At 39.0% G+C, this 25,354-nt stretch overlaps 3 protein-coding genes across 7 annotated transcripts in view; 2 read left to right on the forward strand and 1 right to left on the reverse strand.

Moving 5' to 3' along the window:
- Positions 1-5,172, forward strand: part of dlgap4b (discs, large homolog-associated protein 4b) — a 106,803-nt gene extending 101,631 nt beyond the window's left edge. For all 5 annotated transcript variants that reach the window (XM_083528024.1, XM_083528022.1, XM_083528023.1 and 2 more), the window contains one exon: positions 1,096-5,172. In XM_083528024.1, the coding sequence (XP_083384150.1) occupies positions 1,096-1,314 (219 nt within the window). In that variant the 3' untranslated portion in view covers positions 1,315-5,172. The remainder of the gene's footprint in view (positions 1-1,095) is intronic.
- Positions 5,173-8,361: 3,189 nt separating this feature from the next.
- tgif2 (TGFB-induced factor homeobox 2) lies at positions 8,362-17,181 on the forward strand. Its single transcript, XM_083560189.1, has 3 exons — positions 8,362-8,734; positions 11,802-12,058; positions 12,885-17,181. Exons 1-3 carry the CDS (start codon positions 8,716-8,718, stop codon positions 13,812-13,814), a joined length of 1,206 nt encoding a protein of 401 aa, XP_083416315.1. The 5' UTR covers positions 8,362-8,715; the 3' UTR covers positions 13,815-17,181.
- A 94-nt stretch (positions 17,182-17,275) lies between these two features.
- Positions 17,276-22,324, reverse strand: myl9b (myosin, light chain 9b, regulatory). Its single transcript, XM_083560210.1, has 4 exons — positions 22,206-22,324; positions 19,332-19,531; positions 18,974-19,135; positions 17,276-18,548 (listed from the first exon to the last, which is right to left on the reverse strand). Exons 2-4 carry the CDS (start codon positions 19,513-19,515, stop codon positions 18,373-18,375), a joined length of 522 nt encoding a protein of 173 aa, XP_083416336.1. The 5' UTR covers positions 19,516-19,531; positions 22,206-22,324; the 3' UTR covers positions 17,276-18,372.
- Positions 22,325-25,354: the final 3,030 nt, after the last annotated feature.

The following is a 25,354-nucleotide window of genomic DNA, read 5'->3' on the forward strand; positions in this document are numbered from 1 at the left end:
GGCTACTGTATGAATTCACAGGCCTCCTCGCCCTGCATCAGTACCTGACTTTACTAACACCCTTGTGGCTGATGAACACACATGTCCACAAGCACACTACAAAATCTAGTGGAACATCTTTCCAGAAGAATGGAGGGAATTATATGAGCAAATTGGGATTAAAAGTGCAATGCAAGGCTTAAAAAGCACATACCAAACTTAAGACCAGGTGTCTGCAAACTTTCGACAATATAGTGTCACTTGTAATTAGTCAAACTTTTGTATAGACCAACCCATCGATTAGTAGTGATCTATTTGTGAGTTTTCAGTCATGCTTGCACACCCATGTAGTAGAAAAATCATAATAGTAAATGTATGTGTATATATATATATATATATATATTACAGTACAGACCAAAAGTTTGGACACACCTTCTTATTCAAAGAGTTTTCTTTATTTTCATGACTATGAAAATTGTAGAGTCACACTGAAGGCATCAAAACTATGAATTAACACATGTGGAATTATATATGGAATTATATACATAACAAAAAAGTGAACTGAAAATGTCATATTGTAGGTTCTTCAAAGTAGGCATCAAGAGAATGCCAAGAGTGTGCAAAGCAGTAATCAAAGCAAAAGGTGGCTACTTTGAAGAACCTAGAATATGACATTTTTCAGTTTTTTCACACTTTTTTGTTATGTATATAATTCCATATATAATTCCACATGTGTTAATTCATAGTTTTGATGCCTTCAGTGTGAATCTACAATTTTCATAGTCATGAAAATAAAGAAAACTCTTTGAATGAGAAGGTGTGTCCAAACTTTTGGTCTGTACTGTGTGTGTGTGTGTGTGTGTGTGTGTGTGTGTGTGTGTGTGTGTGTGTGTGTGTGTGTGTGTGTGTATATATATGTATATGTATATATCTACGTGTGTGTGTAGGTATGTATGTATGTGTTGAATAGCTCAGGGTTAGAATCTCATTTGAAATTGAATCAATTCTTCTGATTAAATATATTTGCCATTCTGTTTGCATACCTACATGAATAATTCGATAACTGCCAAATGACTATGCATGTAAACCCAGTTTCTGTGTACTTCTGCTCTCTAGAAAACTCAGAAACAGGCTCCACCTGTGCCAAAGAAGCCTGGGAAGACCAAGGCGGTGTTGAACCGAGAGAAAAGCAGCGAGACGGCAGATAAACAGAGGCAGGAAGCCCGCAAGAGACTGATGGCAGCCAAGAGAGCGCAGTCAGTCAAACAGAACTCGACCACCGAGAGCTCAGACAACATCGAGATCTACGTCCCCGAAGCCCAGACACGCCTCTGAGAAAAGAGAATTAAGGAGACAGGCCCACAGTTTATCCATATTGGGGGGGTGGAGGGATGGGGGGGGTCTTTGGGTGAAAGGAAAAAGAGAAGATGAAATTGAGAAGACATTTAGGCTTCTCTAATATCAGATGCAAAATGCTCTTTACTTTGGTGGTAGCCTAAAACCAGGAAAGGTTCATGTGGGAATTGTGGAGCCACACAAAGAGCTTCTCTTTTCAGAGACTGCCAAGGAAAACCTCAGACTTTTATTATTATTATTATTATTATTATTATTATTACTACTACTTATAATTATATCACCTAAAGTCTATATCAGACTGTTTTAAATGTTCTAATATCTTGGATAAGAGATTTAATCTACGTGGACTAAGGTAGCCACACTTGGAATTTTTTGCCTTTCCACCACCACATCCAGTAGAAAATCCTCCACAGAAGTTTCCATACACATACATGCTCGGTGGATGCCTTCGTGTGCGTGCCATCTTTGAAATATTTGTCTTCCTGTTTACTAATTTGGTCCCTTAAATTCAGCCTCTAGTACAAGCTATAGAAATCGGTTCTTTGCGCTAAACAGTGACCGACCTACAGAAGCCTGGTAGAATGGAACGGAATGGTGTATTAATGTAGGGCACTTTCTTATATCACCCAGCTGGTGTTCAGTCCTTTCTCTCAGTAAGCTTTCATACCATTTATTGGGAGCTTGCCTTATGTAACTACACACACACACACACACACACACACACACACGCACTCCATTTTAAAGGAGCAATAAGTAGAATCTCTTTTAAAATGTGATAAAAAAAAAAGTTTAAGGAAAATAAATATCAAATAATAGATGTAGGAGGTTTTGGAAAGATGAATGCCTGTTCTAATATCTTGATAAGCCATGTAATTATCAGAGATACTATTGCGTGTGACTGAATTAGAACAGATAAAATACCATTTACTGCCACTTTTAATGTTTTTGGGGGGCATTTTGTTCTAAAAAAAAAATTAAAAATGAGAAGGCATGTTACAATCTAAATGCCTTTTTGTATTGCAGTTGAAAGCGTCACTTTGCCATAATAAAGGCACAAGCTTGGTTCTTCAGACATGTAGCATTCACATTCTAGCTTGCACATAAAGCCTGATCACGTGTAAACTACACACAGACAGTTTTCATATCCTGTAGGGGGAAAAAGAACTAGCTGCTTTTTAGATTTATTTTGTTTTGTTTTGGTTTTTTACTGTATAGAAATATCTGATCATGAAAGTCAAGTAATGAATCTCTGAAACGCTGACTGTTTAATCTGCGATTTTACCGAATCGAGTCCCTCTAACGCAGTATAAAACTTACACAATACATTTACAGATTTAGAACAATCCTAAGGTAGACTATGGAGTGACCACACCGCTTTGTGCTTATTCATGTCCTACTTCATGTAAACTGTCCTGACAGATTGAAGGCATTTTATCTTGCATTTCATAGTCTATCTATCTCTTTTTTTGTTGTTTTTTTTACACTTTATTTACCTTGTTATTATTTATCATTATTGAAGTCTCATTGAAACCCGTCTGTTTAAAGAAGAATCATTAAATGTTATTTTATATGCATTTTGTATGCATTTAACTTCTTGGGTTTTTTTTGTAAACTGGTTTATTTTAAGGAGGACAGGATTTTAAATGGATGCTTTAATTGGAAATGTATCTGAACTGTTAAATTCACACGATATTAGAGATCTAATCGAACGCAAATCGCAAGATATATATATCCATATTGCTTCACAGATATTCAATTGCGCCTCTTTATTTATTTATTAGTCTCAAATGGTTGGGCTTAAAGCACAGTGACATTCCTAAGGAGTAATGCGAGTTCGTTTGGGTCACGGACAACAGGAAGCTGATAACACTTTAGTAACAAAATAGCTCCAGGCTTCACAACACACAGTGGGACATGCTTTTTTTTCATGTGATTTTGAAGGACGAATAAAACTTTACAACACATATGCTCGAAACAGATATGAATCCTGAGCAATGCAACAACAATTCTGACTTAAAAATAAATAAATAAATAAAAAAGAAAGCCTTAACTAGGAATGACCCATCCATTAGCCCACCTGCTTTCTTTAAACAGACCCACACACACAAACACTCTGCACTATGAAATGGTTGAGTGATTGGCTTCCTTTGTCTGCCATGTTGTGTGTTAGTCAGGCCAATGATGGCTCCCTTTGCTGTTTGCAGTAATGGTGTGAATGGGATGTTCTCTCTCTCTCTCTCTCTCTCTCTCTCTCCACCGCTTCTCCCCATTTGGCTCGGAATGGGGTGGGGTGGGGTTGGGGGGGTTGTTAACGCCTGCGGCTTTGTGTGCTGATGGCCTACAGCTTATCCCTCCACAGAGTTTAAAGGCATGTCTGACAAATCCCTTCAGAACTGCTTCAACAGCCCCAATCCTAAATCAGGTGAATTGATGTTTGAAATTAGCAGTGAAGTATGCTTATTCTGTGTCTGAGAGTCGCTAAAAAGAGTGGTGCTCTTCGCAGATTAGCACAAATCATATTGGAAATGAAACATCTGTAGTTCCCGTTGCTTCTCTGGTGTCTTTATTATTAGATAATAAGCGAAGACTGCTGGGTAGATTTGAGTCATTCTTCAAATGAATGCTAGAGATGGTTTTAACACTACGAGTCATAAACATGAGTCACAGCCAACCTATAGATTCGTCAGCTCTTGTCGAAGCACGTTAGCTGTGTCTGAGTTCGAAAAGAAGGTATTGGACAGTCTCAAGATTTTGTCCTTGATTCGAGAAATGGTGACGCAGCAGGAACGGTATCGACGAGGCTTTAGCGTCTATTTCGCTGCAGCTAGGCAGACGGTGTAAACATTGAGACTGTTAGACAAACAGTTTCTTTTAAAAACCACAGCAGCACTCGCATTTCTCTCTTAATGGTGTCCCACTGATCCATGGTTCCATCTCTGTCTGTTCTTAGTGCTTATTAAAATTCTTTGTCTTTAGTTAAATTTTTATGTATTTACATTTCCAGCTTCTTTCCTCAATCTCTTCTCACACAAAGTATGAATGTTCTTAGATGTTCTTGCATCTGTTCCTTGCACTCTAGTCTGACTGTTTTACTTTGCAAGTGTATTTTTTTTTTTTTTTATAAATCATATGCGGGCTTCCCTTAAACCACAGTGGACCAATACTCTCAACAACTTCTTTGACACTGGGTGTGTTCCAAAAGCTGGAAAACTCTGTTTTTTTTTCTTTTTTTGGACAGCAGAAAAGCCCCACATGTGAGATTGCGGGACAATACAGCTTTTGGAGACAACTTTCAATTAAGAGACACTTTGAAGGGACCTTCGTTTTCTGCCCTGCTCACGCTGCTTAGATCTAAAGTTTTTAATATACCTCTCTAAGTCAAGGACATGCAGCACAATTCTGGTAGGCTACAGCCATGCTGGGTTCAAGAAAAGCCCAAGTGGTGACCCTGTACTGAACCTACACCCTGCACTCGAAGCATAAGTGTGCATTTCTACTCGGATTCATCAGCCTAACCTGCAAAAAAAAAAAAGAGCCAGGCTTGCTCACGATACCTTGTCATTCTTTGGCTATGTTTCAATTTGAAATGTATTTGGTTATACTACAGGGGCTATATTTGGGGTCAAAGAGAACTCAACGTTCAATGCAAGCGTCTGTAGCAAAAAAAAAACAAAAAAAAAAGAATTATTGTAATAATTGATATTTTATGAGACAAGCACATATTTTACTGACTAGGATTTGTTAGATATATCTAATGCTATATAAATTTTAGGCTGTGTATGTCAGGGTCTTTTGTTTTAGTAAGAAATACAATAAAACAGACTTAAGTTAACCAAAGATGTTTATTGGCTTCTTCTTTTCTCTCGGTACGTTCAATGCTCTCGAACTACAGTAACACGATGTGTGAATAAAGTTTTTAGAGAAAATGAACTAAAAAAAAAAACAAATCATGACAGCCCAGTTGCATAAGTGTGCACACCCCTAAACTAATCAATTGTGTAGCACTTTATTCTTATTATCAGGGTGGTACATCTTGACATGGTAATATTGGCAAAAACTTTCTAGATACATTTATAAGGGCATCTCTTGTGCACAGCTCTGGGTTTGTTTATTAGGATTTGTGTATTGGGTCGGTTTTGTTGAAATTCCTTCTCGTCTTAAGCTTTCTAGTAGACACCTGAACATTTAGTATTAAAATCAATGAGAATCCCTCTACATACATAAAAGTCCTATTTTTTTTGGACCAAACATCCCTTTTGGAATTTATTTTAACAGTAATATGTAATGCAAACAAAATACACATGTAACACATGTTGCCACATGTTTTGGGGTGATTTGAGCTCGGATTTGTTTTGTAAGGAAAGAGTAAAGTCTAGCTTGCCTGCCCCACAGCCCACACATGTGAAGAATATGAAAGATTGTTATCACATGCAGGGAGTCCTGCAGCTCCTTTAATGTTGCCGTAAGTCTTTTGGCAGCCTTTTTGTCTGGTTCTTTTAAAATTTTGAAACGCCGTCCTGCTGCTCATAGTGATGTCAGTGTAAAGTCTTATTTTCTCGATTTGTCTGTTACGCCGTATACAGTGTTCTGTGGTACATGTAAATTTTTAGAAATGCTTTTATACCCCTCCTTTGAACAACCTTTCAACAAGTGAGATACCACACATACTTTGTAAGCTCTTTGCAGGCCATAGATTTAGCAGTCAGATGAAACCAAGAAGATATGAAGAAAATCCTTCTGAAACTTTTTAGATTTATTTAGCATGATAATCATGATAACGATAATCACTCTTGAGCATATGTTTGTGATTGGCTTATTGTAAACACAGCCACATCAAATAAAACCTGGGTATATACTTATGCAAAAAACCACTTGTTGCACTTATTTGCATTTTATTTTGATTGCATATGTATTTGTATATTTCCTTTGAATGTTTCAGATTCACTTTATTTTTATATGTTGCAATTTCAAATTAAGGCTGGAAAAAAATGTCTGACAATTTATCTTGGTGTAATATTTTACATTACAAAACCTTGATAATATAACAGATGTGTAGACTTAATATACACACTCAGCAGCTGCAATGCAGAATTATTATATCTTGCAGTACAATCCTTCACCTGAATATTACTTTCTCATGTTTTTTTTTTTAATGTCAGTTTAATTAATGATTAAACTGAGGATCATCAAGTCAGTGCTACTGATTGTTGAATCAGAATTTAACTAGACACAAAAAAGTGACATTTCGTTTCAGTATTGTTCGATTTAAATGTTTGCCTTCTTTTTTTACCACAGATAAAGAGGAGAGTGTTTTAAGGCGTTTGTGCGACTCATTGCAGAAAAGTGACAGTATGCATATCCACATAAAAAGAAAACCAAAAAAATAGTAAAACGATTTAAGAAAAGGAGCAAGTAGACCAACAATAAATACAGCACATTAAACATAACAGCTGCAACTGCTACAGGCAAGGCAGGGTGGAACATAGTGGCATTAGCTTTGCAAAGACCTTTGAGAGGTGGATATTATTGTGTAAGGGTTACAGTTGGGGGTGGGTTACAGCTCAAACTCAACCTCTGTTAAAGTACCACTTCATTCTGGCCACCGTGCATACAGCACATTCCTGCATTTGAAAGAAAAACCAGACCTGACAGAATGAGGTTCAAGACCCTAGTGGACTGTCTTAGTACTGCAAGGAGGCCTCTTTTTCTCTCTCTCTCTTTCTCTCTCTCTCTCTTTCTCTCTCTCTCTCTGTATGTGTATATATATATATATATATATATATATATATATATATATATATATATATATATATATATATATATATATTTATTTATTTATTTATTTATATATTTATTTTTTTTTTTTTAAATGTTATTTTTATTTTTTTATTTTTTTTAGTTAGTTTTTAAACCATGAACCAATCAGTAAAAGTATGTAAACAAATGAAATTAGTTGATTAACAACATTCATAGTGCTGCAACAGGAACATTTCTGATTCAAATAATCAATTCGTTTAGACACCATTACTGCATCTGTGAAGCTTGTGTGTGTCTGCTTACCAGTGTCAGTTAATGTGTCACAGTTCTCCTAACATCTATAAAATAAAATAAAGTGTTGTCCTGAACAGGAACAGATTTTAAAAGGTAAAATAAGCTTTAACAGTCTATGAAAACAGGTGAAATCTATAAGTAGTTAACATACATAATCATTCTTTTCTTCACCCTAACCATAGATGCCCAAAGTTGGCCTGTAGTGCCCTTTAATTTGTCTCACAATGCCATATATAAGAAGGGAAGAAAACATTTTATAAGTGTCTTTTCAGAAAGAAGAACCATGTTTTCATGTCTATTATCAAAGGTCACCGAACATCTGTATTAGGCATTGCACTCAATTGTACAATAAATTGGACGGTTTCTCATTGTTTAAGTTTCACAGAACTAGAACTTTAAAAAAAAAATGCAATTGTTAGTGCAGATTGTGGGGTCACGTTTTCTATTTATTCATTTCATTTGAAATATTATGAAATCATAAATGAGATGAACTTTTCAACTTTGATGACCATTGCAACTTTCAATCTAATATAATATTTGGTACAATGAAAGACTTTTTTTTTTCTCAGGCCTCATGGCGCTCACTCCAATTTTTAACTTGGGCCCTTCATAGGAAAATGTTTGAACATTGCAACCGTATATGTTTTATAGTTCTTTATAGTTTCCACAGTCCTGTAGGTTGAATATAGAGGCACCAGATGGGGTGAAAGTCTGCCTTAGCTACCTGGTTGAATTGACACTTGGATTGAGAAACGAGTTAACAAATTAGAGTTTACGTGAAAGAAAAAAGTTCATGTTACTTAAGAAATGTAATGATTTTGAATGAACTGTTACTGTTGGAAAATATTAGTAGTGATTGTGCGCTTCAGCTGGACTGATCATTAGGAGCTGATGATGTGGAGGTGTATGAAGTCTGGATCCGCGGCCTCTGATTGGCTGGCGGCGCGGCTGAGGGCGGGGCGAAAGTGCTCTGTCACTGACACAGCGCTGGCGGAAAACGGCATTGCAGGTAAATCGGGACGCGTTTGTCAACACCATTTTCCCCCCTTGCTTTCATTAACATGTGCGAGAAATGAAGCGGAGTCTGTGAGAGACAGGAACATTTCTTCTTTTTATTTTCCTGGGGGAAAAAGAAAAAAAAAACACGATCGCGGGCTGAGAAGAAAAGCAGAAAAAAACCCTTCGCTTCGGCCAGAAGAAGCTCCCGTTGTGTCCCCGCTTTGTGGGAAGCACGCTTTTCTTCTCCGAGGAACTTCGAGAGCTGGGGATTTTTTTTTTCTTCTTCTTCTTCTTCTTCTTCTTTGATATCCCGAAACCTCGAACAAAAGGATGAAATCTGTCAAAAGAGGTAAAGTGAATTTCACGCGTGTTTTCCCACACGTCGGAGTCGGAGCGAATGTAAAGAGGAACCGTAGCTTTGTGTGTGTGTGTTTTTAACGTTAGGAGTCAAAGCGTCGTCTGTGTGTTTGTTTGAATGTGGCTAGCAGGCTAAAGCTAACCGCTCAGAGCTGAGCATGGTGTCCATCTGCTCCTGTCCTCAATAACAGTTGGACGTGTTCGAGGTTGCGCCTGTGTGAAGTCTGAACTCCTTTTTTTTTTTTTTTTCCTTGGGAAAGACCTGTTTTTTTTTTTTGGCTTTTAACGGTGTACAAAATAAACTATTTTTTTTTTCTCTGAAGTATTGTGTTGTGAAAAGTATTTTTTTTTTCTTCAATACTGTAGGTAGTTAAATTTGAATTCTTTGGTTAGCACACGTTTGACTCAGAGGGGATTTCCAGGTTTTGGGGGGGATGGACGCAGGCTGTAAAAGAGGGACAGACCGCCAGCATTTGTTGCACGCTTGGAAAAGTTTGGTGTGTGTGTGTGAAGCGGCCCGCGTGTTTCACTCTGTGTGTGGAGGTGAAAAAAGAGCTATCCGAGAGGATAGTAGATCACCATTGTCTCAGACATGTTGATTTTATTCGAGTTGTAGCACTGCTTCTATTGTTGTGTACGGCGCTTTGACAGATCCGTGCCGTCGGTTCGTCTCATCCGCTTACGTTTATTACGTGTTGTCGGCGTTCAGCTGTAAAAAAAATAGGAGCACCGTGTGCGTGTGTGCACGTCTGCAAGGCCAAGTTTTGGGTATTTACCGTCTGTTGCAGGCGGCAGTTTTTTGGGGTTTATTTACAGTCTCCCGGTTTGTCGGATAATAAAGTGAGACTGACGCCTGTCTAACGGGGACGTACGTGAGTGGAGCTGGTGGGAGAGGGGGGTTGGCAGCTTTTGGGAGGGTTAAAGGAGCACTAAAAGCCTCGAGATGGATACCACACACACACACACACACACACACACACTCTCTCCTTTGTTGGGGAGGAACGCAGGAACTGCCACATTTCTGTCTGCTCCTGCGGGCTTCGGGTTTCAGTGAGAAACACACAGGAGGCACACCAGCGCTTTTCTGCTCCATTGTTCTCCCACTCATGATTTTTTCCCCCACTGCTAATGTTCAGAGTTTTTGTAATAAAACAGAAATCCCCTCCAAAAATATATACACTTAGTCTGTTCACTGCTATTCTTTTCTATAGGATTTCTATCTGAAGCATTTCCAACTGGATATAGTTTAAGTCAGACTGGAGAGCGTTTCAGACATTTTTCTCACCAACATGTCAACAAGTAACTGAACACTACTAAAGGACGACTTTTTTCCTCCAAGCAGCTGAGAACAAGCAGCTGGGAATGTTTTTTATATTTTTTTTGTTTCCAGTCCAGGTTGACTTCATTGAATTTGTAACCTATAAGAGTTTTTTTTAAAGAAAGTAGTGGTGTGCATGAGTTGTGTTATTTTGACTACACTAGAGTTTTAAGCTCTGAGGTTCGCCTTGACGTTTTGGGAAAGTGTGGAAGGATTGAGCGTGTTTTGTAGCTTGTGTGGTGAATGGAGCAGAGAGGAAGCGTAGGGGGATGAAAGGGAGGAAATTAAAGAGTGGATGGATTCACTCCTACTGCTCATCTGAAGAGAACTTGCCTTGACTTAGCTAATCATTATCTCAGCCCTCAGGATGCCTGCTCCGGTCTTTTGTAAGAACTCCTTATCTCGTACAATTCCGTACCAAACATCGGGAAGTTTTTCCGTAAAAAAAAAAAAAAAAAACCCTTAGGATTTAAAGCTTAAATCGTTTTGGAAAACCTAGCCACACAAAGGAAGTCTCATAATCTATAACGACACTTCTGATTACTGAATTTGGGCACGTTCCCATTTCTTGTCTTTGGAATACGATTAAAGAAAGTAGCATGAAAAAGGTCTCTGTGTCTAAACACATGTTTACAAAACACAGCGTTATTTAACCAAGAGCAGTTCTGGCAACATGCGTTTAGGGTAGGGTTACATGATTCCGATTAAACAGGAAATACAAAGGATTTGTTTTGAATAGAGATCACGATGGTTTGTGTGATTTTTATTTTATTTCTTTTTTGCAAAGAACCACATGGAGATTCTTTATTGATTGGCAGAGTTCGGTAGCTGCATTTTCCTAGCAGCTGTTTGTGAATGACAGCTCATCTGCATTTTGAATGACCGAATTACTGCACATTTGTATGACAATGGCCCAGTCTTGAACAAGACAACTGTGTTGTTTAACTATAGTAGTGTGTCAGGAGCAGAACGCACGCTCCCACACTTGAAAGGAAACAAAAAATTTTAATACTGTCCTAAGCTAGTGCGTGTGGAAATCCGTTCCCTTAAACACGCCACTGGCAGGTTTTCAACAAGATGACGTGCAACCATGAGTTGCTCACCCAATTCATGTTACACTTCAACAGTTTAGCTTTCTGCCATTGTTTCTCCCCTGTTGACTCACTGCACGTTAGGTCTGTGTGTAGTCATCGTGTACACCGTCTATAGTCTCTAACCACAATGTATAAGGGTAAAATTTGGTGCTGTCTTTAATATAATAGCTACTCGACCCCAAATGCTACTGAATCATCCCTATTCTTTAAATAGCCCTGAGTAGCTTTTTTTTTAAGCAGTCCTGTTGCAGACGACTGTAGGTTTTGGTCTCTCACAGTTAGACATTCCATGTCATGATACTTATGAGCGTTTCTGAAGTATGAGCATTCCTTTGCCAGTAAAGTGTGTTTTAGCTCTGCATATTACCATGTTTTTCCTTTAACTGAATCACCACCAACCATCCAACTATTGAAATGTAAAGCAGATCTTCTCCAAGGGAGGTCAGGCCTTTGTATGTAGATGTGAATTTGATTCACTGTTTTGTCTCGTTTTAACATGATTCTTATGTAAAGTGTATGGTGTAAATGTGCTACTTTAAAAAATAAATAAATAAAATGCAGACCCCCCACTCATAGTCAGCACATCTTTTTATGACACTTTATTTCATTTAGACAAGTAATGCCTATTGTTGCCTTGATTTCTGCAGTGTTTGAAGAGGAGCACAGTGGAGAGACTGAGTTTTCTGCCATGTCAGACAGTGATCCCTGTGACGATGAAGCTTACCCACTCAATCTTTCCACCGGTGCTCGCGGAGCTTCCGCTAAGCGTCGCCGCCGGGGGAACCTGCCTAAAGAGTCTGTTCAGATTCTGAGGAGCTGGTTATATGAGCATCGTTTTAATGCCTATCCCTCTGAGCAAGAGAAACTCAGTCTGTCAGGACAGACTAATCTCTCCATCTCACAGGTGAGCTTTGTAATATATTTCTCAAGGATTTTATATCGGTCCTTTTTATATTCGTTATATTGTCGGCAGTTCATCTTAATTTCCTATTAATCGTAGTGCATTTTATTGTTATAAACAGATAACTATTTTATTTGTCAAATATTACACACCTAGCTCTATTTGCAGGAACAGGCCATTATGAGCATGGTGTGTGATCTCAGCCATGTTCTGTCTTTGATTGTGAGTCAGGAGTGGCGGTTTTGTCAGTGTGCAGGAATGCAGGCACTGAGTCCTTTGTATTGTGGCTTTGCATTTTTCCCTCCAAACTCCATTACAGCCAGCTGTTTGAAAACCTGCAGTTTGCACTCTGGACTCTAGAGGGCGCACACACATGCCATAGGCTTCCTACTGAGAAGATTTCTTCCAAAGTTGTTTATGAGCTGGTGGGGAAGCAAATAATGTCACCAAGGAAGGAAGGAACAAGCAATTCTTATTTAATTGTTTCATCATCAGTTAATCATTAATCTCATAGTAAAATTGTATGTAATTGCTCCTGCTTTATTTTTGGTAAATACTTCGGCTCATCCAAGCTTGCAATGGGATGATGTGTAAAAAATATTTTTAATTGTATATTGTGTTTTTGTAATGCCCCAGGAGAAAAACAAATCTGCATTTGACGTACTAATAGAAGAACGTGTCAGTTGTTTTGCCTGCCAAGTTAGAGAGCCCAATCATTCATGTTTTTCTGTGTGAAATTCAAAAAAAAAAAAAATATATATATATATATATATATATTTTTTTTTTTTTACAAAAATTTTACTTTTCTTTTTATTGCTATCTTTTTCAGATCTGTAACTGGTTTATCAATGCAAGGCGACGGCTGCTCCCCGACCTGCTTAGGAAGGACGGAAAGGACCCGACTCAGTTCACAATCTCTCGCCGCGCCAGCAAATCAGACAGCCGGTCTGTTGGTTCCGCCTCCCCAGACCACTCTACCCCCCCACAGGTTCCAGCATCTCGCCCCTCTGTCATCCGCCCTGCCCCCACACTGGACCTGAGCATGCTAGGTAATACAGCGACCGCAATTTTGACTGGGGCTGGCTGCTTAGCGGGATCAGGGTTAACAGGCAGAGACTCTGGTGTCCAGACCCTCATGCAGCTGGACACTCGTGGCCTGATCAAGAAAGAGTGCGCGAATGGACCTCCTGGTCTAACTACCATTCCAGGCTCCTCTTCTTCAAGCAGCCTGAGCCTGGGAACGATGAGTCCTACTGTGGTGCTGTTCAACACCCCGCCGCCTACACCCCCAGAGCTCTGCCCACATGACTTCAGCGACCTCAAGCTACTCGTAGACGCAGCTCTACAGAGAGCAGCAGAGCAGGAGAACCAGAGACAAAAGGAAAAGCCTTCAGCTCGAGTGCCCTGTACTGTTCTTACTTCTGCTTCAGTAACAAAAGCTCCAAGTAGAAACGCAGAGCAGGGAAAGAGCCATGAGAGCCTGAACTCCAGCAACAAATCTGACTCTTCTCCAAGGCTGCAGGGGAAGTCGGTGCTCCCAGTCTCTGTGCCTGTGTTAAACGCCTCCGCTTCCACTATTCCTGCCGGCGAAGCGGCCGTCAGCTTGCCCGTGGTTCCACACAGAGTTGCTGGAGCAGTGAATTTCCAGCCAAATGGAGTTTGGAGTGTGGTCAGACCAGCTAGCCCACCCCCAACCAGCGTCACACACACCTGGAGCTCGCAGCACACACTCCATGCCGTCAGAGAAGCAGTCAACTGAGAATATCAAAAATGACGTGTTTGCATTTATGAAGGACAGAAAAACGACCGAGAAAAGGACATTCCACATAACAAAAGAAGTGAATGCAACACTCCTACGCTCTGGCTTCTTATTCGGCTGGGTTGTCCGTGACTCTTGTTTACAGACGGGTGAATAGTCATCCGGCTGCGATGCCACCGTCACCTTGACGATCTTCGGTTGTCATGGATGTGATCTGACGGTTGCCAGACGACCAGCTAGAAATGGAAACATTTTCACCTGATGGTTCAAATATTCCGGTTGTAGGTCATACACTAAGTTTACCTTTTATTGACACAAAGGATGTGTTTTAAAGGCAAGCCTTTTGAAACTTTTAAAAGACAGATTTCACTACATGAGATTTATTTACGGTCCTTCTTAACATTTCAGCACAACAGCGATTGAGGAACACAATACGGCGGGGCTCGAACAGGAACTAAATCTTGTGGGTTTCAAATCCTAAACAGGGCATTTTAGTTTTTGGGGTTTTTTTTCTTCTTTTTTCAGATACTCCGCAAACAGCGAACTTGCCACACAAACCTCGGCAGAACTGTGCTATTTTTCAGTGTTCTGTATCTAACTGATAGGCGAGACATTTATGGTTTATTTGCTTTTTAGGACTGCCCTTAGAAGTTACACAAGTGGCCTTGCTCTTTTTTTTTTTTTTTTTTTCCCCCCTTTGATATTGGTTAAAGTAGTAGGCGATGTGGCAGAGACATCATATCACAATACTTGATGTTTACACTATACATGATTTGGATTTTTCTGAAGTCCGAGACACAGTACACTAGTGAAACAGCACCCCCACAGTACTCACCGAAGCGTGTATTGTGATATGTTGTAGCATAAGATCTGTTAGATATATTATATGCCTATATACTCCTCCAAGGTCCAAGCCTAGGCCTAGATAAGTAGACTATTATGTAGCATGGCTAACTCGTTTTTTGTATATGATTCTTGAATGCTCGTTGTGAATCAGCATGCTACGTTGGATGAATCGCTGGCGGGTTCGATGTCGGTGTACAAACAGGGACTTGGACTTAATCCTGCTGAGTCTCGGAGCTACAGTTTAGCTCGGAAACCCCTGGCATGCTGCAGCCTTGTTTGTTTGTTTGATACCTCATTCCAGTGGCTTGAAACCACTGCAAATGGGACCACGACTTCCAAATATCATCTTTCTTTTCTGTGTTTGTGTGGTCACTCATACATTCTGCACTTTATTTCTAAGTCTCTATGTTGCCAGTACTTCAAAACTTTAACAGAAGCCTTTTTTTTTTCTTCTCCATATTAAATTGCTCAAGTTATTATAATTTTTTTTAATTTTTTGCCTTCTCAAGCACAGTGTCAGTGTGTTAAGGTCTAAGGACGAGGGAGAGGAGACGGACGGCTGGGGAAATTGATTGCACTGCAGAGCGCATAGCTCAGTCTGAGCGTTCCTCTGCAGTGACCTAGCGTGAGACAGCAGCAGAGCCGCCATTGATTTCCTGAGAGACACTCCTTTCCCAACCCAGACGAGCTTTAACTCGGAGCATTTACTGTGCTTGATGGGCTCAAAGTGTCAAGTATTTCCATGAGATGTCATGAACTCATTTGTGTGTGCGCGTGCATGGGTGTGTGTCGGAGCCCGGCAGATGGTGCGAGAACGGGCAGGATTAAGGTATATATTACATGGATCAGTGTGGTGAAAGCGGAGAGCAGACACTATCAGTTTTATGTTTTAGATTCACCAGGAGTTTTTCATATCCTTATCAGCTCTTGCTATTAGCGTGTTGTTTAGATGGACATTTTGTTTCATGAGCCGGCGGAAGTCATTTCTTTTTTCCTTTTCTTTTTTTTGCAAGCACCTTTCACAACACTAGTATGAAAAGGGTGCACAGCTGCGTTCGCGATGGCGACGGCGACGATGTCAAGTATAATAGCTTTGTTGACATGGTATCAGTTACAAAGCAGGACCGTGTGACCATGAATGTGAAAGATCGCTGTATTGGGGTGCTGGCTTTTCTTATAGTTTAAGCTTTGGAGCATTTTTCTTTTGGAGGGGTCATTTTCATCATGTTAGGTTTTTTTTTTGTTTTATTTTTATTTTATTGTATTCAATGTCGCATCATTATATGTTCGGGTCCAAGTTTCTTTCCATGCCCTTGTTCCACAAAACGGTCATTTACCATTTCTCTTTTTTTGTTTGTTTGTTTTTTTGTTAGTTTTTTTCCCCATGTTTTAAACGGTGTAGCTTTGTGCCTGGATGAGTTGTAGTCACTGTATTCAATGCACATGATCCTACTTTACCTCCAGTGGAGCCATTTGTCTTGCTCCCCCCCCCCCCCCCCCACCCGTGCCCTCCCTCCGCCATCAGCTGTTTTATGTCCGCTAACTTATGTATTTGTGAAATTGCTGACATTTCCACAAGCGTGATGAATGAACGTGTCTTGGCCTTGTTGTTTTCTGGTCACGGTTCTGTTTGAGGAAAGTGGCCTCCAATCCGGTCTCCGGGACTTGTTTCGGAGGTCAGGCCGTGTTTTTCCTGTAGTATTGTTACAATTTCGATGTATTTTTATTTCTTCTATTATTATCTGCATTGCGTTCGGTCTCAGGTTAAGTCAGTCGTTCCTCTTTTTTAGCATAGATTTTAGCCGCTGGGGAGAAAACCGAGAGTGTTAGAGAACAGTAATGTGCTTTAGACCAGTGTTTGAGATGTTTGTACATAGCCCAGGTTAGGCTTTCTGTACATGACAAATTGGCATAATAAGATCTAACTGTAAAAACTGGTGTACCACTACATGAAACAAACCACTGTGAGCTTTCCGTTAGTTTCTGGGTTCCTGGAACATCAATGGGTACTGGATGTATACGTATATTTTTCAGAGATGCTCTATTTTTTCACTTCTGTAGACTGATTGTTGATATTCTAGATACCATGTCTATTTAGTTGAGAAGGGGTCTTGTAGATATAAAGCGCATGTCTATCGGGTCTTGGATTTTTTGTTTTTATGTATATTAAAAGTGTAGCGCTCTCTCTCTCTCTCTCTCTCTCTCTCTCTCTCTCTCTCTCTCTCTCTCTCTCTCTCTCTCTCTCTCTCTCTCTCTCTCTCTCATATATATATATATGACCAAATACTTTAAGATGGATATGAAATAGTATTTGTTTTCTACATTTCCTATCAGTGTATCAAGTTAAAAAGAAAAAGTATGGACAGTGAAATTTGGCATTTGTGCCTTACCCAGAACAAGAGAATCTTCCCAGCTTTTCTAGAGATCTTTGGACTAGTCTGTGCAATATCTGCCTTAAACTTGTGATGTGTCCTTCCTCTTTTTGTACATTGCAGAGAAATAAAGTTCAATTTTTCATATATGATGAATGTATGTGTGTTATACACCATGGGCTTTGCTTATTACTGTGCTTATGATCACTGACTGCTCTATAATGAAACACGAATGGTGCCAAATGCTTTGTAAAAGGAATTAGATTTTATTGAATACAGTAGGCACAATAACTTTTTCCCAAAAAAGGTTAATTTTAAAGGCTGTTTACTGGTCCCAAATGAAAGGCTACCATGTAAAAAAAAAAAAAAAAAAAAAAAAATTATATATATATATATATATATATATGAAAATGACCCACTGTGCTGTTGTAGGAAAGCAATAAAAATAGATTAACCTCTTTTAACTACAAATTCAACAACAATAATCATGTATTAATAATACAGTGACATTTCATGTCTTTAGTTAGGGGTCTAAGCACTCCTTTTTAAATTCTTGTAACTCCTTGTACCTTTCATGAAATTGATTATAAAATAAAATCTTTCTTGTAGAAAAGCTTGAAGGAGCTGCATTCCCTCTAACGTGAAGCACAGTCACTGGAGACTCCTTCCAACAATGATACATAATGGTCTCATTTGTGTCATCAGAGGCAAAGTTTAAACATTTATTTCATTGTTTTGTGTAAAAAAAAAAAATAAAAAAAAAAAGTGCTCAATAAACCCCAGATAGGTGTTTAGGAAGTCTGTTAGCTGCATAAATTGAAGAAACGGAGTCTTTTTGCGTTGTTTTTTTTTTTTTTTCACCAAAGAAAGCGCTTCGGTTCTCCCTTAAAGAAAAAGCTAATGCCCCAATTTCTTCAAAACATGACAGTGTTTCAGTTTAATGGATTCCTTCTGATCTTTTTACTGAGATGTTTTATTCTATGACTTTATGGTAAATGAAATTCACAGTAACCAGGTGAAACTTCATCAGCTACAGAAAGAAAAAAAAAAACAAGGAAGCAGTTCTGTGCGCTATATGATTCTTTAAGGTACATGGGCATGTGGAGAAAAAAAAAAATAACCCCAGAGTTATACATTTATCACAATTGAATCTACACAAGTGCAAGTATCCTATAATTAAAATGACTCGTTTGTGTGGTTATACTGTAATGCAGTTGTATTTTTTATTTATCTGATTTTATGAAACTGCATCATCTGTTTGCCTTTTGTTCTCCCTTTATGCACGTGTTATTTTTGGAAGTAAAATGCACTCTGCTGCCAGGCTGAGAGTCTCTAAGGCTTTACATGTCATCCTTGTCCTTAGCCCCGTGTTTGAGGATGCGAGTGAATTCAGCATAGTTGAAGTTTCCTTTTTTGTCAATGGGAGCCTCTCGGAATAGCTCGTCCACTTCCTCGTCAGTGAAGCGATCCCCCATAGTGGTCAACAGCTCTCTCAGATGATCTTCATGAATCACACCTGCCCAAGGGACATGAAGGCATTATTGTGGCAGCAGGAGAACACTTCAGCATAGGTGTAGTGAAATTCATGCTCAAGATCAGATGTGAAATCTATCAATGTATTTGGCCTAATAAATTACAATGAATAGAATTTTAAGTCTTTATTGTGTACATCTAATGAAAAGAATGAGTATTTGAATTAGAATAATATAAGTAATCAAGACAAGTTCTTAAAATCCGAATCCAAATCATTCCAGGTAATTATCTTTTAGGAATTTTTTAATCACCATACAGCTGATTTTATAATGGCTTAAAATTTAAAAAGGTATATAATTTGCCGTTTTCAGATTTACTGAATTCCAAAACAAACCCCAATAACATTCTGGAATTACACTCCCTACCATTCCTAAGTATAATGGTTCTAAAAGGATTTTTTTGCCTCACCGGATCCCTCCTCATCAAAGCAGGCAAAGGCATTCCTGATCACATCCTCGGGGTCTGTTCCATTCAAACGCTCTCCAAACATGGTGAGGAACATGGTAAAATTGATAGGACCAGGAGCTTCGCTCATCATGGCCTCCAGGTAGTCATCAGATGGGTTCTTACCTGCACACACACACACACAAACACAGCAGGCTTTGTGAAATGGCTTATTTGTTGAGCATAATCCTGACAAATGTTTCAATCCCAAAGAGAAAGTAAAACATGTAATTGCTTTAGTTAGGAAACTCCACATGCTGATAAAATATACAGACACACACTCATTATACTTATAATGTCTTTCTTTCATTTACTGACATACCCAAGGACGCTAGCATGTCATGTAGGTCCTCCTTGTCAATGAAACCGTCCCTGTTCTGGTCAATCATATTGAAGGCCTCCTTAAACTCCTGGATCTGGGACTGGTCGAACATAGCAAACACATTGGACGTGGCCCTCTGTGGCCTCTTCTTTGTGGACTTCCCCTTGGCTCGTTTGCTAGACATGATGCCGGCTGACAACCTGGGGATGAGCTAAATCTGTAACTGTCGATGTAACATCAAACACTGGAACTTCTACTTCTTTGTAAATATACAGTACATTTTTGCTGTCCGTTCACATTTCTTTAAAAATAATCCTTTTTTTTTTATATATGAAACATCTCTAGTTTGTTATCCAAGGTTTCTTACATTACCCTCAATGAAATTGGTGCATTAGAAAATAAGCCCTCTTTTGTATTGTAATATATACTGTGCACGTTTGAAGAAATTTTACCTCGACATGTATGTACTGTACGTCATATCATATGTAAGATGAATCTAAATCATTCCAGGTAAATCGATTCCAAGAATTTTTCACATTGTTGCATGAAAAAAATATCATGAGAAAGGAAACATGAGGGTGGTGTCATCCTGTCACCCTGAGGTTTCTGATTGCCAACTCATGTAGCCGTGGCATAAAAAAAAAGCTTCAGAAAGCTGATGTGCAGCCACAGTTCTTGCCCACATTTCGACGCAGTTGTGCATGTAAGTGTGTGTGTGTGTGTGTGTGTGTGTGTGTGTGTGTGTGTGTGTGTGTGTATGCATGCAGGTAATCCACTAACTATATACTTGCTCTCACTTGAGCTATTTTGAGGTTTTTTCCTCAATAAAGACACACCCTTGTTTAAAGCTTGGCTTTCCTCTGTATATTAACTATCTGTGATATTAAAAAGAAAATTATAGTTGGCTTGGTTTGCCTGCCTGTTCTTGTCTTACATAAACGATTTTCCTACTTTATTTGGGTTGTGTGTTAGCACTTAGGCAATAGAAAAAAAATTCTAACTAACTTATTTTAATCATTTTATATCTTTATTCCTCTAACTGTGCATTACCACTCACACTTTAACTCACTTAAAACTACAATGCTCCTTTGCATCTTCTGAACTTTTCTTCCCTCTTCCCTCAGAGACCTCATTTCCTGTGTGAATTTTCAGTTCAGGGATCATGTTTCAGCTCCATGCGACAAAAATAACTTCTCGCCGAATCAATAGTGCTACAATATGCATAGAGCAGCACTGGCTTTTACGGGTTGCTGTGTTGTGCTCTAAACTGTAACCAGGTGCTTCGTTGTGTTGTTAGCATTCCAACAACCAAGATTCCGCCCTATTACACGCACCGGCGTCCTTGTTTTAATTCGGGTATAGTGCCAGTATGTCATACAGTTCTTGGAGGCAGGGGTGAGCAAGCAATGATTCATAATGTAAATGAAGACCATGAGCTCCACACAGGTTAATACGGTGACTGGCACACTGGGGATGCTGTCATTTCTTTTTATGATGATGAGCATATAATAAATAAGATCAGCCATTTCTTAGGTGCCTATGTATATTTTATTAGTGCAATAATATCTGTGAAGGATTTTAACCAGGCAGGGTTTTGATGTGGTCCACACTAGGAATTGAGCATGCTATTTCCTTATCAAACATTCACAAACACACTTCTATAGACAAAGCCTCACTGTCTATCAGCTGCTGAATAAAATAAGAAAATCAAGTGCCAAGTGGACATGAGCCTTTTGTGATGCGCAGAATTTCCTGTCTTTATTTATTTTTAAAGCATTATTGAGGTGGCAGCTGCAAACAGCTGCTTTGCAACAACGGCTTTTTAAATCCCATGTTTCTACGCTCTTAAAAATAGACATGCTCTCCATGTCGCTGGATTTTCCTATCATAATGTGTAGCCTATTTTTTATATCATGACATAACCCAGCTTGTTGTGTTTGCCAGTTTGTGTGTGTGTGTGTGTGTGTTTAGGAGATCTCACAGGAAACACTTTTACACAACTGATAAAAATGCATCCAACTCTTTCATATTAAAGCATCTAGTGAATTACTAAAAGGGGCAGAAAAGTTTATATATATATTGTGTAAATAGATTAAATTCAACAATTTTATGACTATAATATTTTCCTAGGTAATGATTTTTTTTTGTCAATATAACCTCCATATATTTTCTTTTATTCTCTTAGTACTTAATATTATTTTGTTGTGGGAATTTGCTCGTTTGCTCTCTTGTTTTTTAATCCCAGGCTTCTTCGTTTAGTCTTACAACCCACAAGAGCACTTTTGTCTTAACCTCTGACCCCGGATGATAGAAGCAAGATTAGGGCCAACATACTTCAGGCTATACACTGCCCACAGGTTACGGCCAAATTCCCTCACACTGGCACTAAAACAAACAGCTTCACAGTTGGAGACAGACAGTGAGGAATTCATCAGTCCAGTTAAAAGTTTTTGGGAACAGCTGCGTCCTTAAGCATTGCAGATTTCATTACTGATGACTGTTTAATGACCTCGCTACCTCTTAACGTTATTACTACCAGTCTATTACTGTTCCTGACATCCTTACACTCATACACTCAGTAGGCTGGGACACACGTTTACCAAACAGAGTATTAGTTACGAGGCAAAAACCTCAGCCTTTCACAGTCGAAAGACATAACATTTCAGCTCAGAACTGTGATGAGCAGCTTTCTTTACGCAAAAAACAGATGATAATACACCAACATCTCCATCTATACACTACAGCCAATCGCAACCGATCCTAGAGAACAGTTGCCATGTCAAAGCTCAACACTATTGTATACAGTCTTTTCTATATTCTGGAATGAACAGAATAGCAAAAAAACAAACAGACAAAAAGAAACTCCCTGCTCACCTTGGCTTCAGGTGATGAAGTGAACGGCAAACTAAGCTTTGTCTGTGGGAGAATGGGATGGAGGCAGTTACTCTGTACAAAAGTTTGTTTAAAGCAGCAGCTTAGTAATACACCCCTCCTATTTCTTCCCTGGCCTATCAGGGGTCCTGGTTTTTCCACAAGAGGCAGTGCCCAAGCAAGGATTTAGCCATAAAAGGGAAAAGAATGTGCAGCTGCGGCCTGCCCCTTGGCCTGAACTCTGCAGAATGGGATACTCACAGGAATGGGGCTGAAATGACAGAAACACAGATAAGGAAGGCTGCCTTATTTAGAAAAAATACTAGTGTGTGTGTATATGTGAGTGTTGGAAGGTTTACATAGGATGGACAGAGAAGATGCTAAAGGATACATACGTCACAAGCAGTGAAACACTCCTTTAAAAGGCAGAGGCCTTACATACGAGCATTAATGTATGGAAGTAATGTCGTCCATGCCATCTTTTATTAAAGCACATTTAATCAATCCATACAGCCTCTGCCCTTGTTCTATCTGAGCACCTCGGTGAAGCCCAGTAACGATTTCATTAGTCATTAGTTTGTGCTTAAAATGTTTAAATAAACTTTTTGCTTACAAAAGAGGGTAAACAATGGCCTGAATGGCACTGGGACAAAATAACAACAAAAAAAAGGAAAAAAAGAAAACACAAGCGAGATTCACAACTGTTGAAACAAAATCCAGAACTGTAAAGTAGGACAGAACTTTCCCATCCAGGTTGGCATTTAAAAATAATAATAAAAGAAATGAGAAAATATTATAAAATCCACTCATATAAATGGGTATGCAATTAATAAGTAAATAAATTAATATTCAAATGAAATATACAAATATTCACATTTTTGTGTGTGTGTGTGTGTGTGTGTGTGTGTGTGTGTGTGTGTCTTAAGACATGCTTTTTAAATCCCCTGGTAGGGACCAAATGCCCCTACTAAATAGAACTGTCTCACAGTTTTTATCTTGTGGGGTCATTTGACTGAAAAAACACAGAAAATGGGTCTTTTACACACACACAGTAAATGAGTGATGAGGATGTTTTATATATATATATATATATATACATCCGATGGACCTAGGACATGTGTTTATTTCAGTTTATACAACAGTCAGGTCTGGTCCACTAAATTGATTGGACATGCAGGGTTCCAGCAGTGAACATTTCACCGTTTGTATCCCTCTGCTTGTTTGTGTTAATACAATTGTACGATTACAAGCATATTCCACTACACTAAAACTGTTACCACAATGTGTTATTTTAGGATACATTTTGCATTTCTATTTCATTATTGTTAATTGTTTTTTTTTCCCATAAGAATTCGGTTCCAGGAACTGAGAATGTATAAAAATATATATGGTTTATTTTCATAAAAAAATATGTGTCAAAAAAAGTTCCCAGAGAAGTTACAGCTGGAGAGCGAGCGTGCAATGCATGTTGCTAGGCAACACGTAGACTAAACGATAGCCAATAATAACAATAGAACAGTGGCGGGCCGTACATTTTGTACCTGGGCCTTCAGTGAGGACTTACCCGACTTAATCCACCTCTTAATACCACCACTATCACGTCGCAATTATAGAAACCATTAATACTATACAAAAACACAATATAACAACACGTGGCATTACAGAGAGAGAGGAATTTCACATATGAAAGGTGAATACCATTTTCCTAAAAAGCAAGAAACCGAGTTAAGACCAACTCCAAACCTCTACACTACCACCGCAACTGTGCACCTACATCATCTGGTGCATTTCAGAATCAATATTTGTATAAAAACATGACAAAAACATAAAAATGTAAATAAAATACAACCTACTCACCAGACATGCATCCTCAGAGGCTGTAAGCCAGGGGTGGCCAACCAGTCAGAGACCAAGAGCCACATTTTTTACTGTGTTACCGCAAAGAGCCAAATCATACACATGGGCACACATGAACATCACCCATCCCTTCCTTTTACACACACACACTGTCAGTTCAACCAAGTCCACAATCAAAAATATAATAATTTACAATAGCATTTTTCTTTTACTATGCATGTTACTTAGTGGAACTTCTGGCATTCCAGGTCAGAGTGCAACTGTGATTTAATAGCCTTGTTCATGTCCGATATTCTGTGTTCAACAGTGTGGCGGGACAGTTGGACGTCTGATACAATGCATTTTAGTTTTTTCGTTTTCAGAAGACAAGTCGTTTTCAACAAAGTCACTGACTCATTATTTAACGAACTCCCCTTCATTATATGGCTTTTTAGCCCGTGCAATGTTCCAAGCCAAATTTAATTTTCCAAGCCAAATTTAAAGCAACATTTTTGGGAAAACTGTATCTGCTTTTCTGCCTGACTTTTCAAAGTGACCAACTTGTGCTTGTGAAGTTCAGTCCCTTTTGGAAATTCCTGGTTGATGTTAGCATTGAGTGAGCTGAAGTGGCGCTGAAGATTTGAAATGCGCTAATGACGCCTGACATAGGGCAGAATGACTTGCCATTACGGTCAACAAAAAAAATATAAACTCTCCCACTCTGTTAAAAACGTCCTGTGTTCATCTTCATATTTTCGTTTTGCTGTGCATTTTTTCCTGCCATTTTGAGAGCAAACTTGACACAAACTGTTTACTTAAAATTTAAGTAAACAATTTGCATATGGAAGTTTGTGTTTGTGTTTTTTTTAAATGTGCGTGTTCGCTTCGCTTGAGTTCAATACGGTATTTTCGTCAAATGCGCATGTGCGCCCCCACAAACTTCCATATGAACGTAAGAGCCGCATGAAACCAGGCAAAGAGCCGCATGCGGCTCGAGAGCCACGGATTGGCCACCCCTGCTGTAAGCCAGTGGTACCGCTCGTATTCACTGGTCTGGAGGTGGTGAACAAACCCTTTCCCGGGCTGAGACAAGCTAGCTATCTTCGGGGTTGTCCGACCTCTTCTCACGATGTTAAGCTTTTCTTCAAAATGTATTTTTAAGTATGTCCAAGACCAAATTAATTTCTCTTCCTCCACAGGCGTAAAAAAGTCTAACTCAGATGTATAAATGTGTGCAGTGCTACACACGTGTTTTGCCAGTCGACCTTTGCTATAACTGTTTTCTTCTAACAAACTAATCAGAGGATGGAAAAATG

The sequence above is a fragment of the Silurus aristotelis genome (genome assembly GCF_946808225.1).
Source record: "Silurus aristotelis genome assembly, chromosome: 2".
NCBI lineage: Eukaryota > Metazoa > Chordata > Actinopteri > Siluriformes > Siluridae > Silurus > Silurus aristotelis.

Bases quoted from the DNA above. Each gene is read 5' to 3' on its own strand.
- tgif2 (XM_083560189.1), top strand. The intron at 12,059-12,884 runs GTGAGCTTTGTA...TATCTTTTTCAG, and splicing joins CTAATCTCTCCATCTCACAG to ATCTGTAACTGGTTTATCAA.
- myl9b (XM_083560210.1), bottom strand. From the start codon at position 19,515: ATGTCTAGCAAACGAGCCAAGGGGAAGTCCACAAAGAAGAGGCCACAG. The intron at 19,136-19,331 runs GTATGTCAGTAA...GTGTGTGTGCAG, and splicing joins TGACATGCTAGCGTCCTTGG to GTAAGAACCCATCTGATGAC. The intron at 18,549-18,973 runs GTGAGGCAAAAA...TCCCTTGGGCAG, and splicing joins CTTTGATGAGGAGGGATCCG to GTGTGATTCATGAAGATCAT.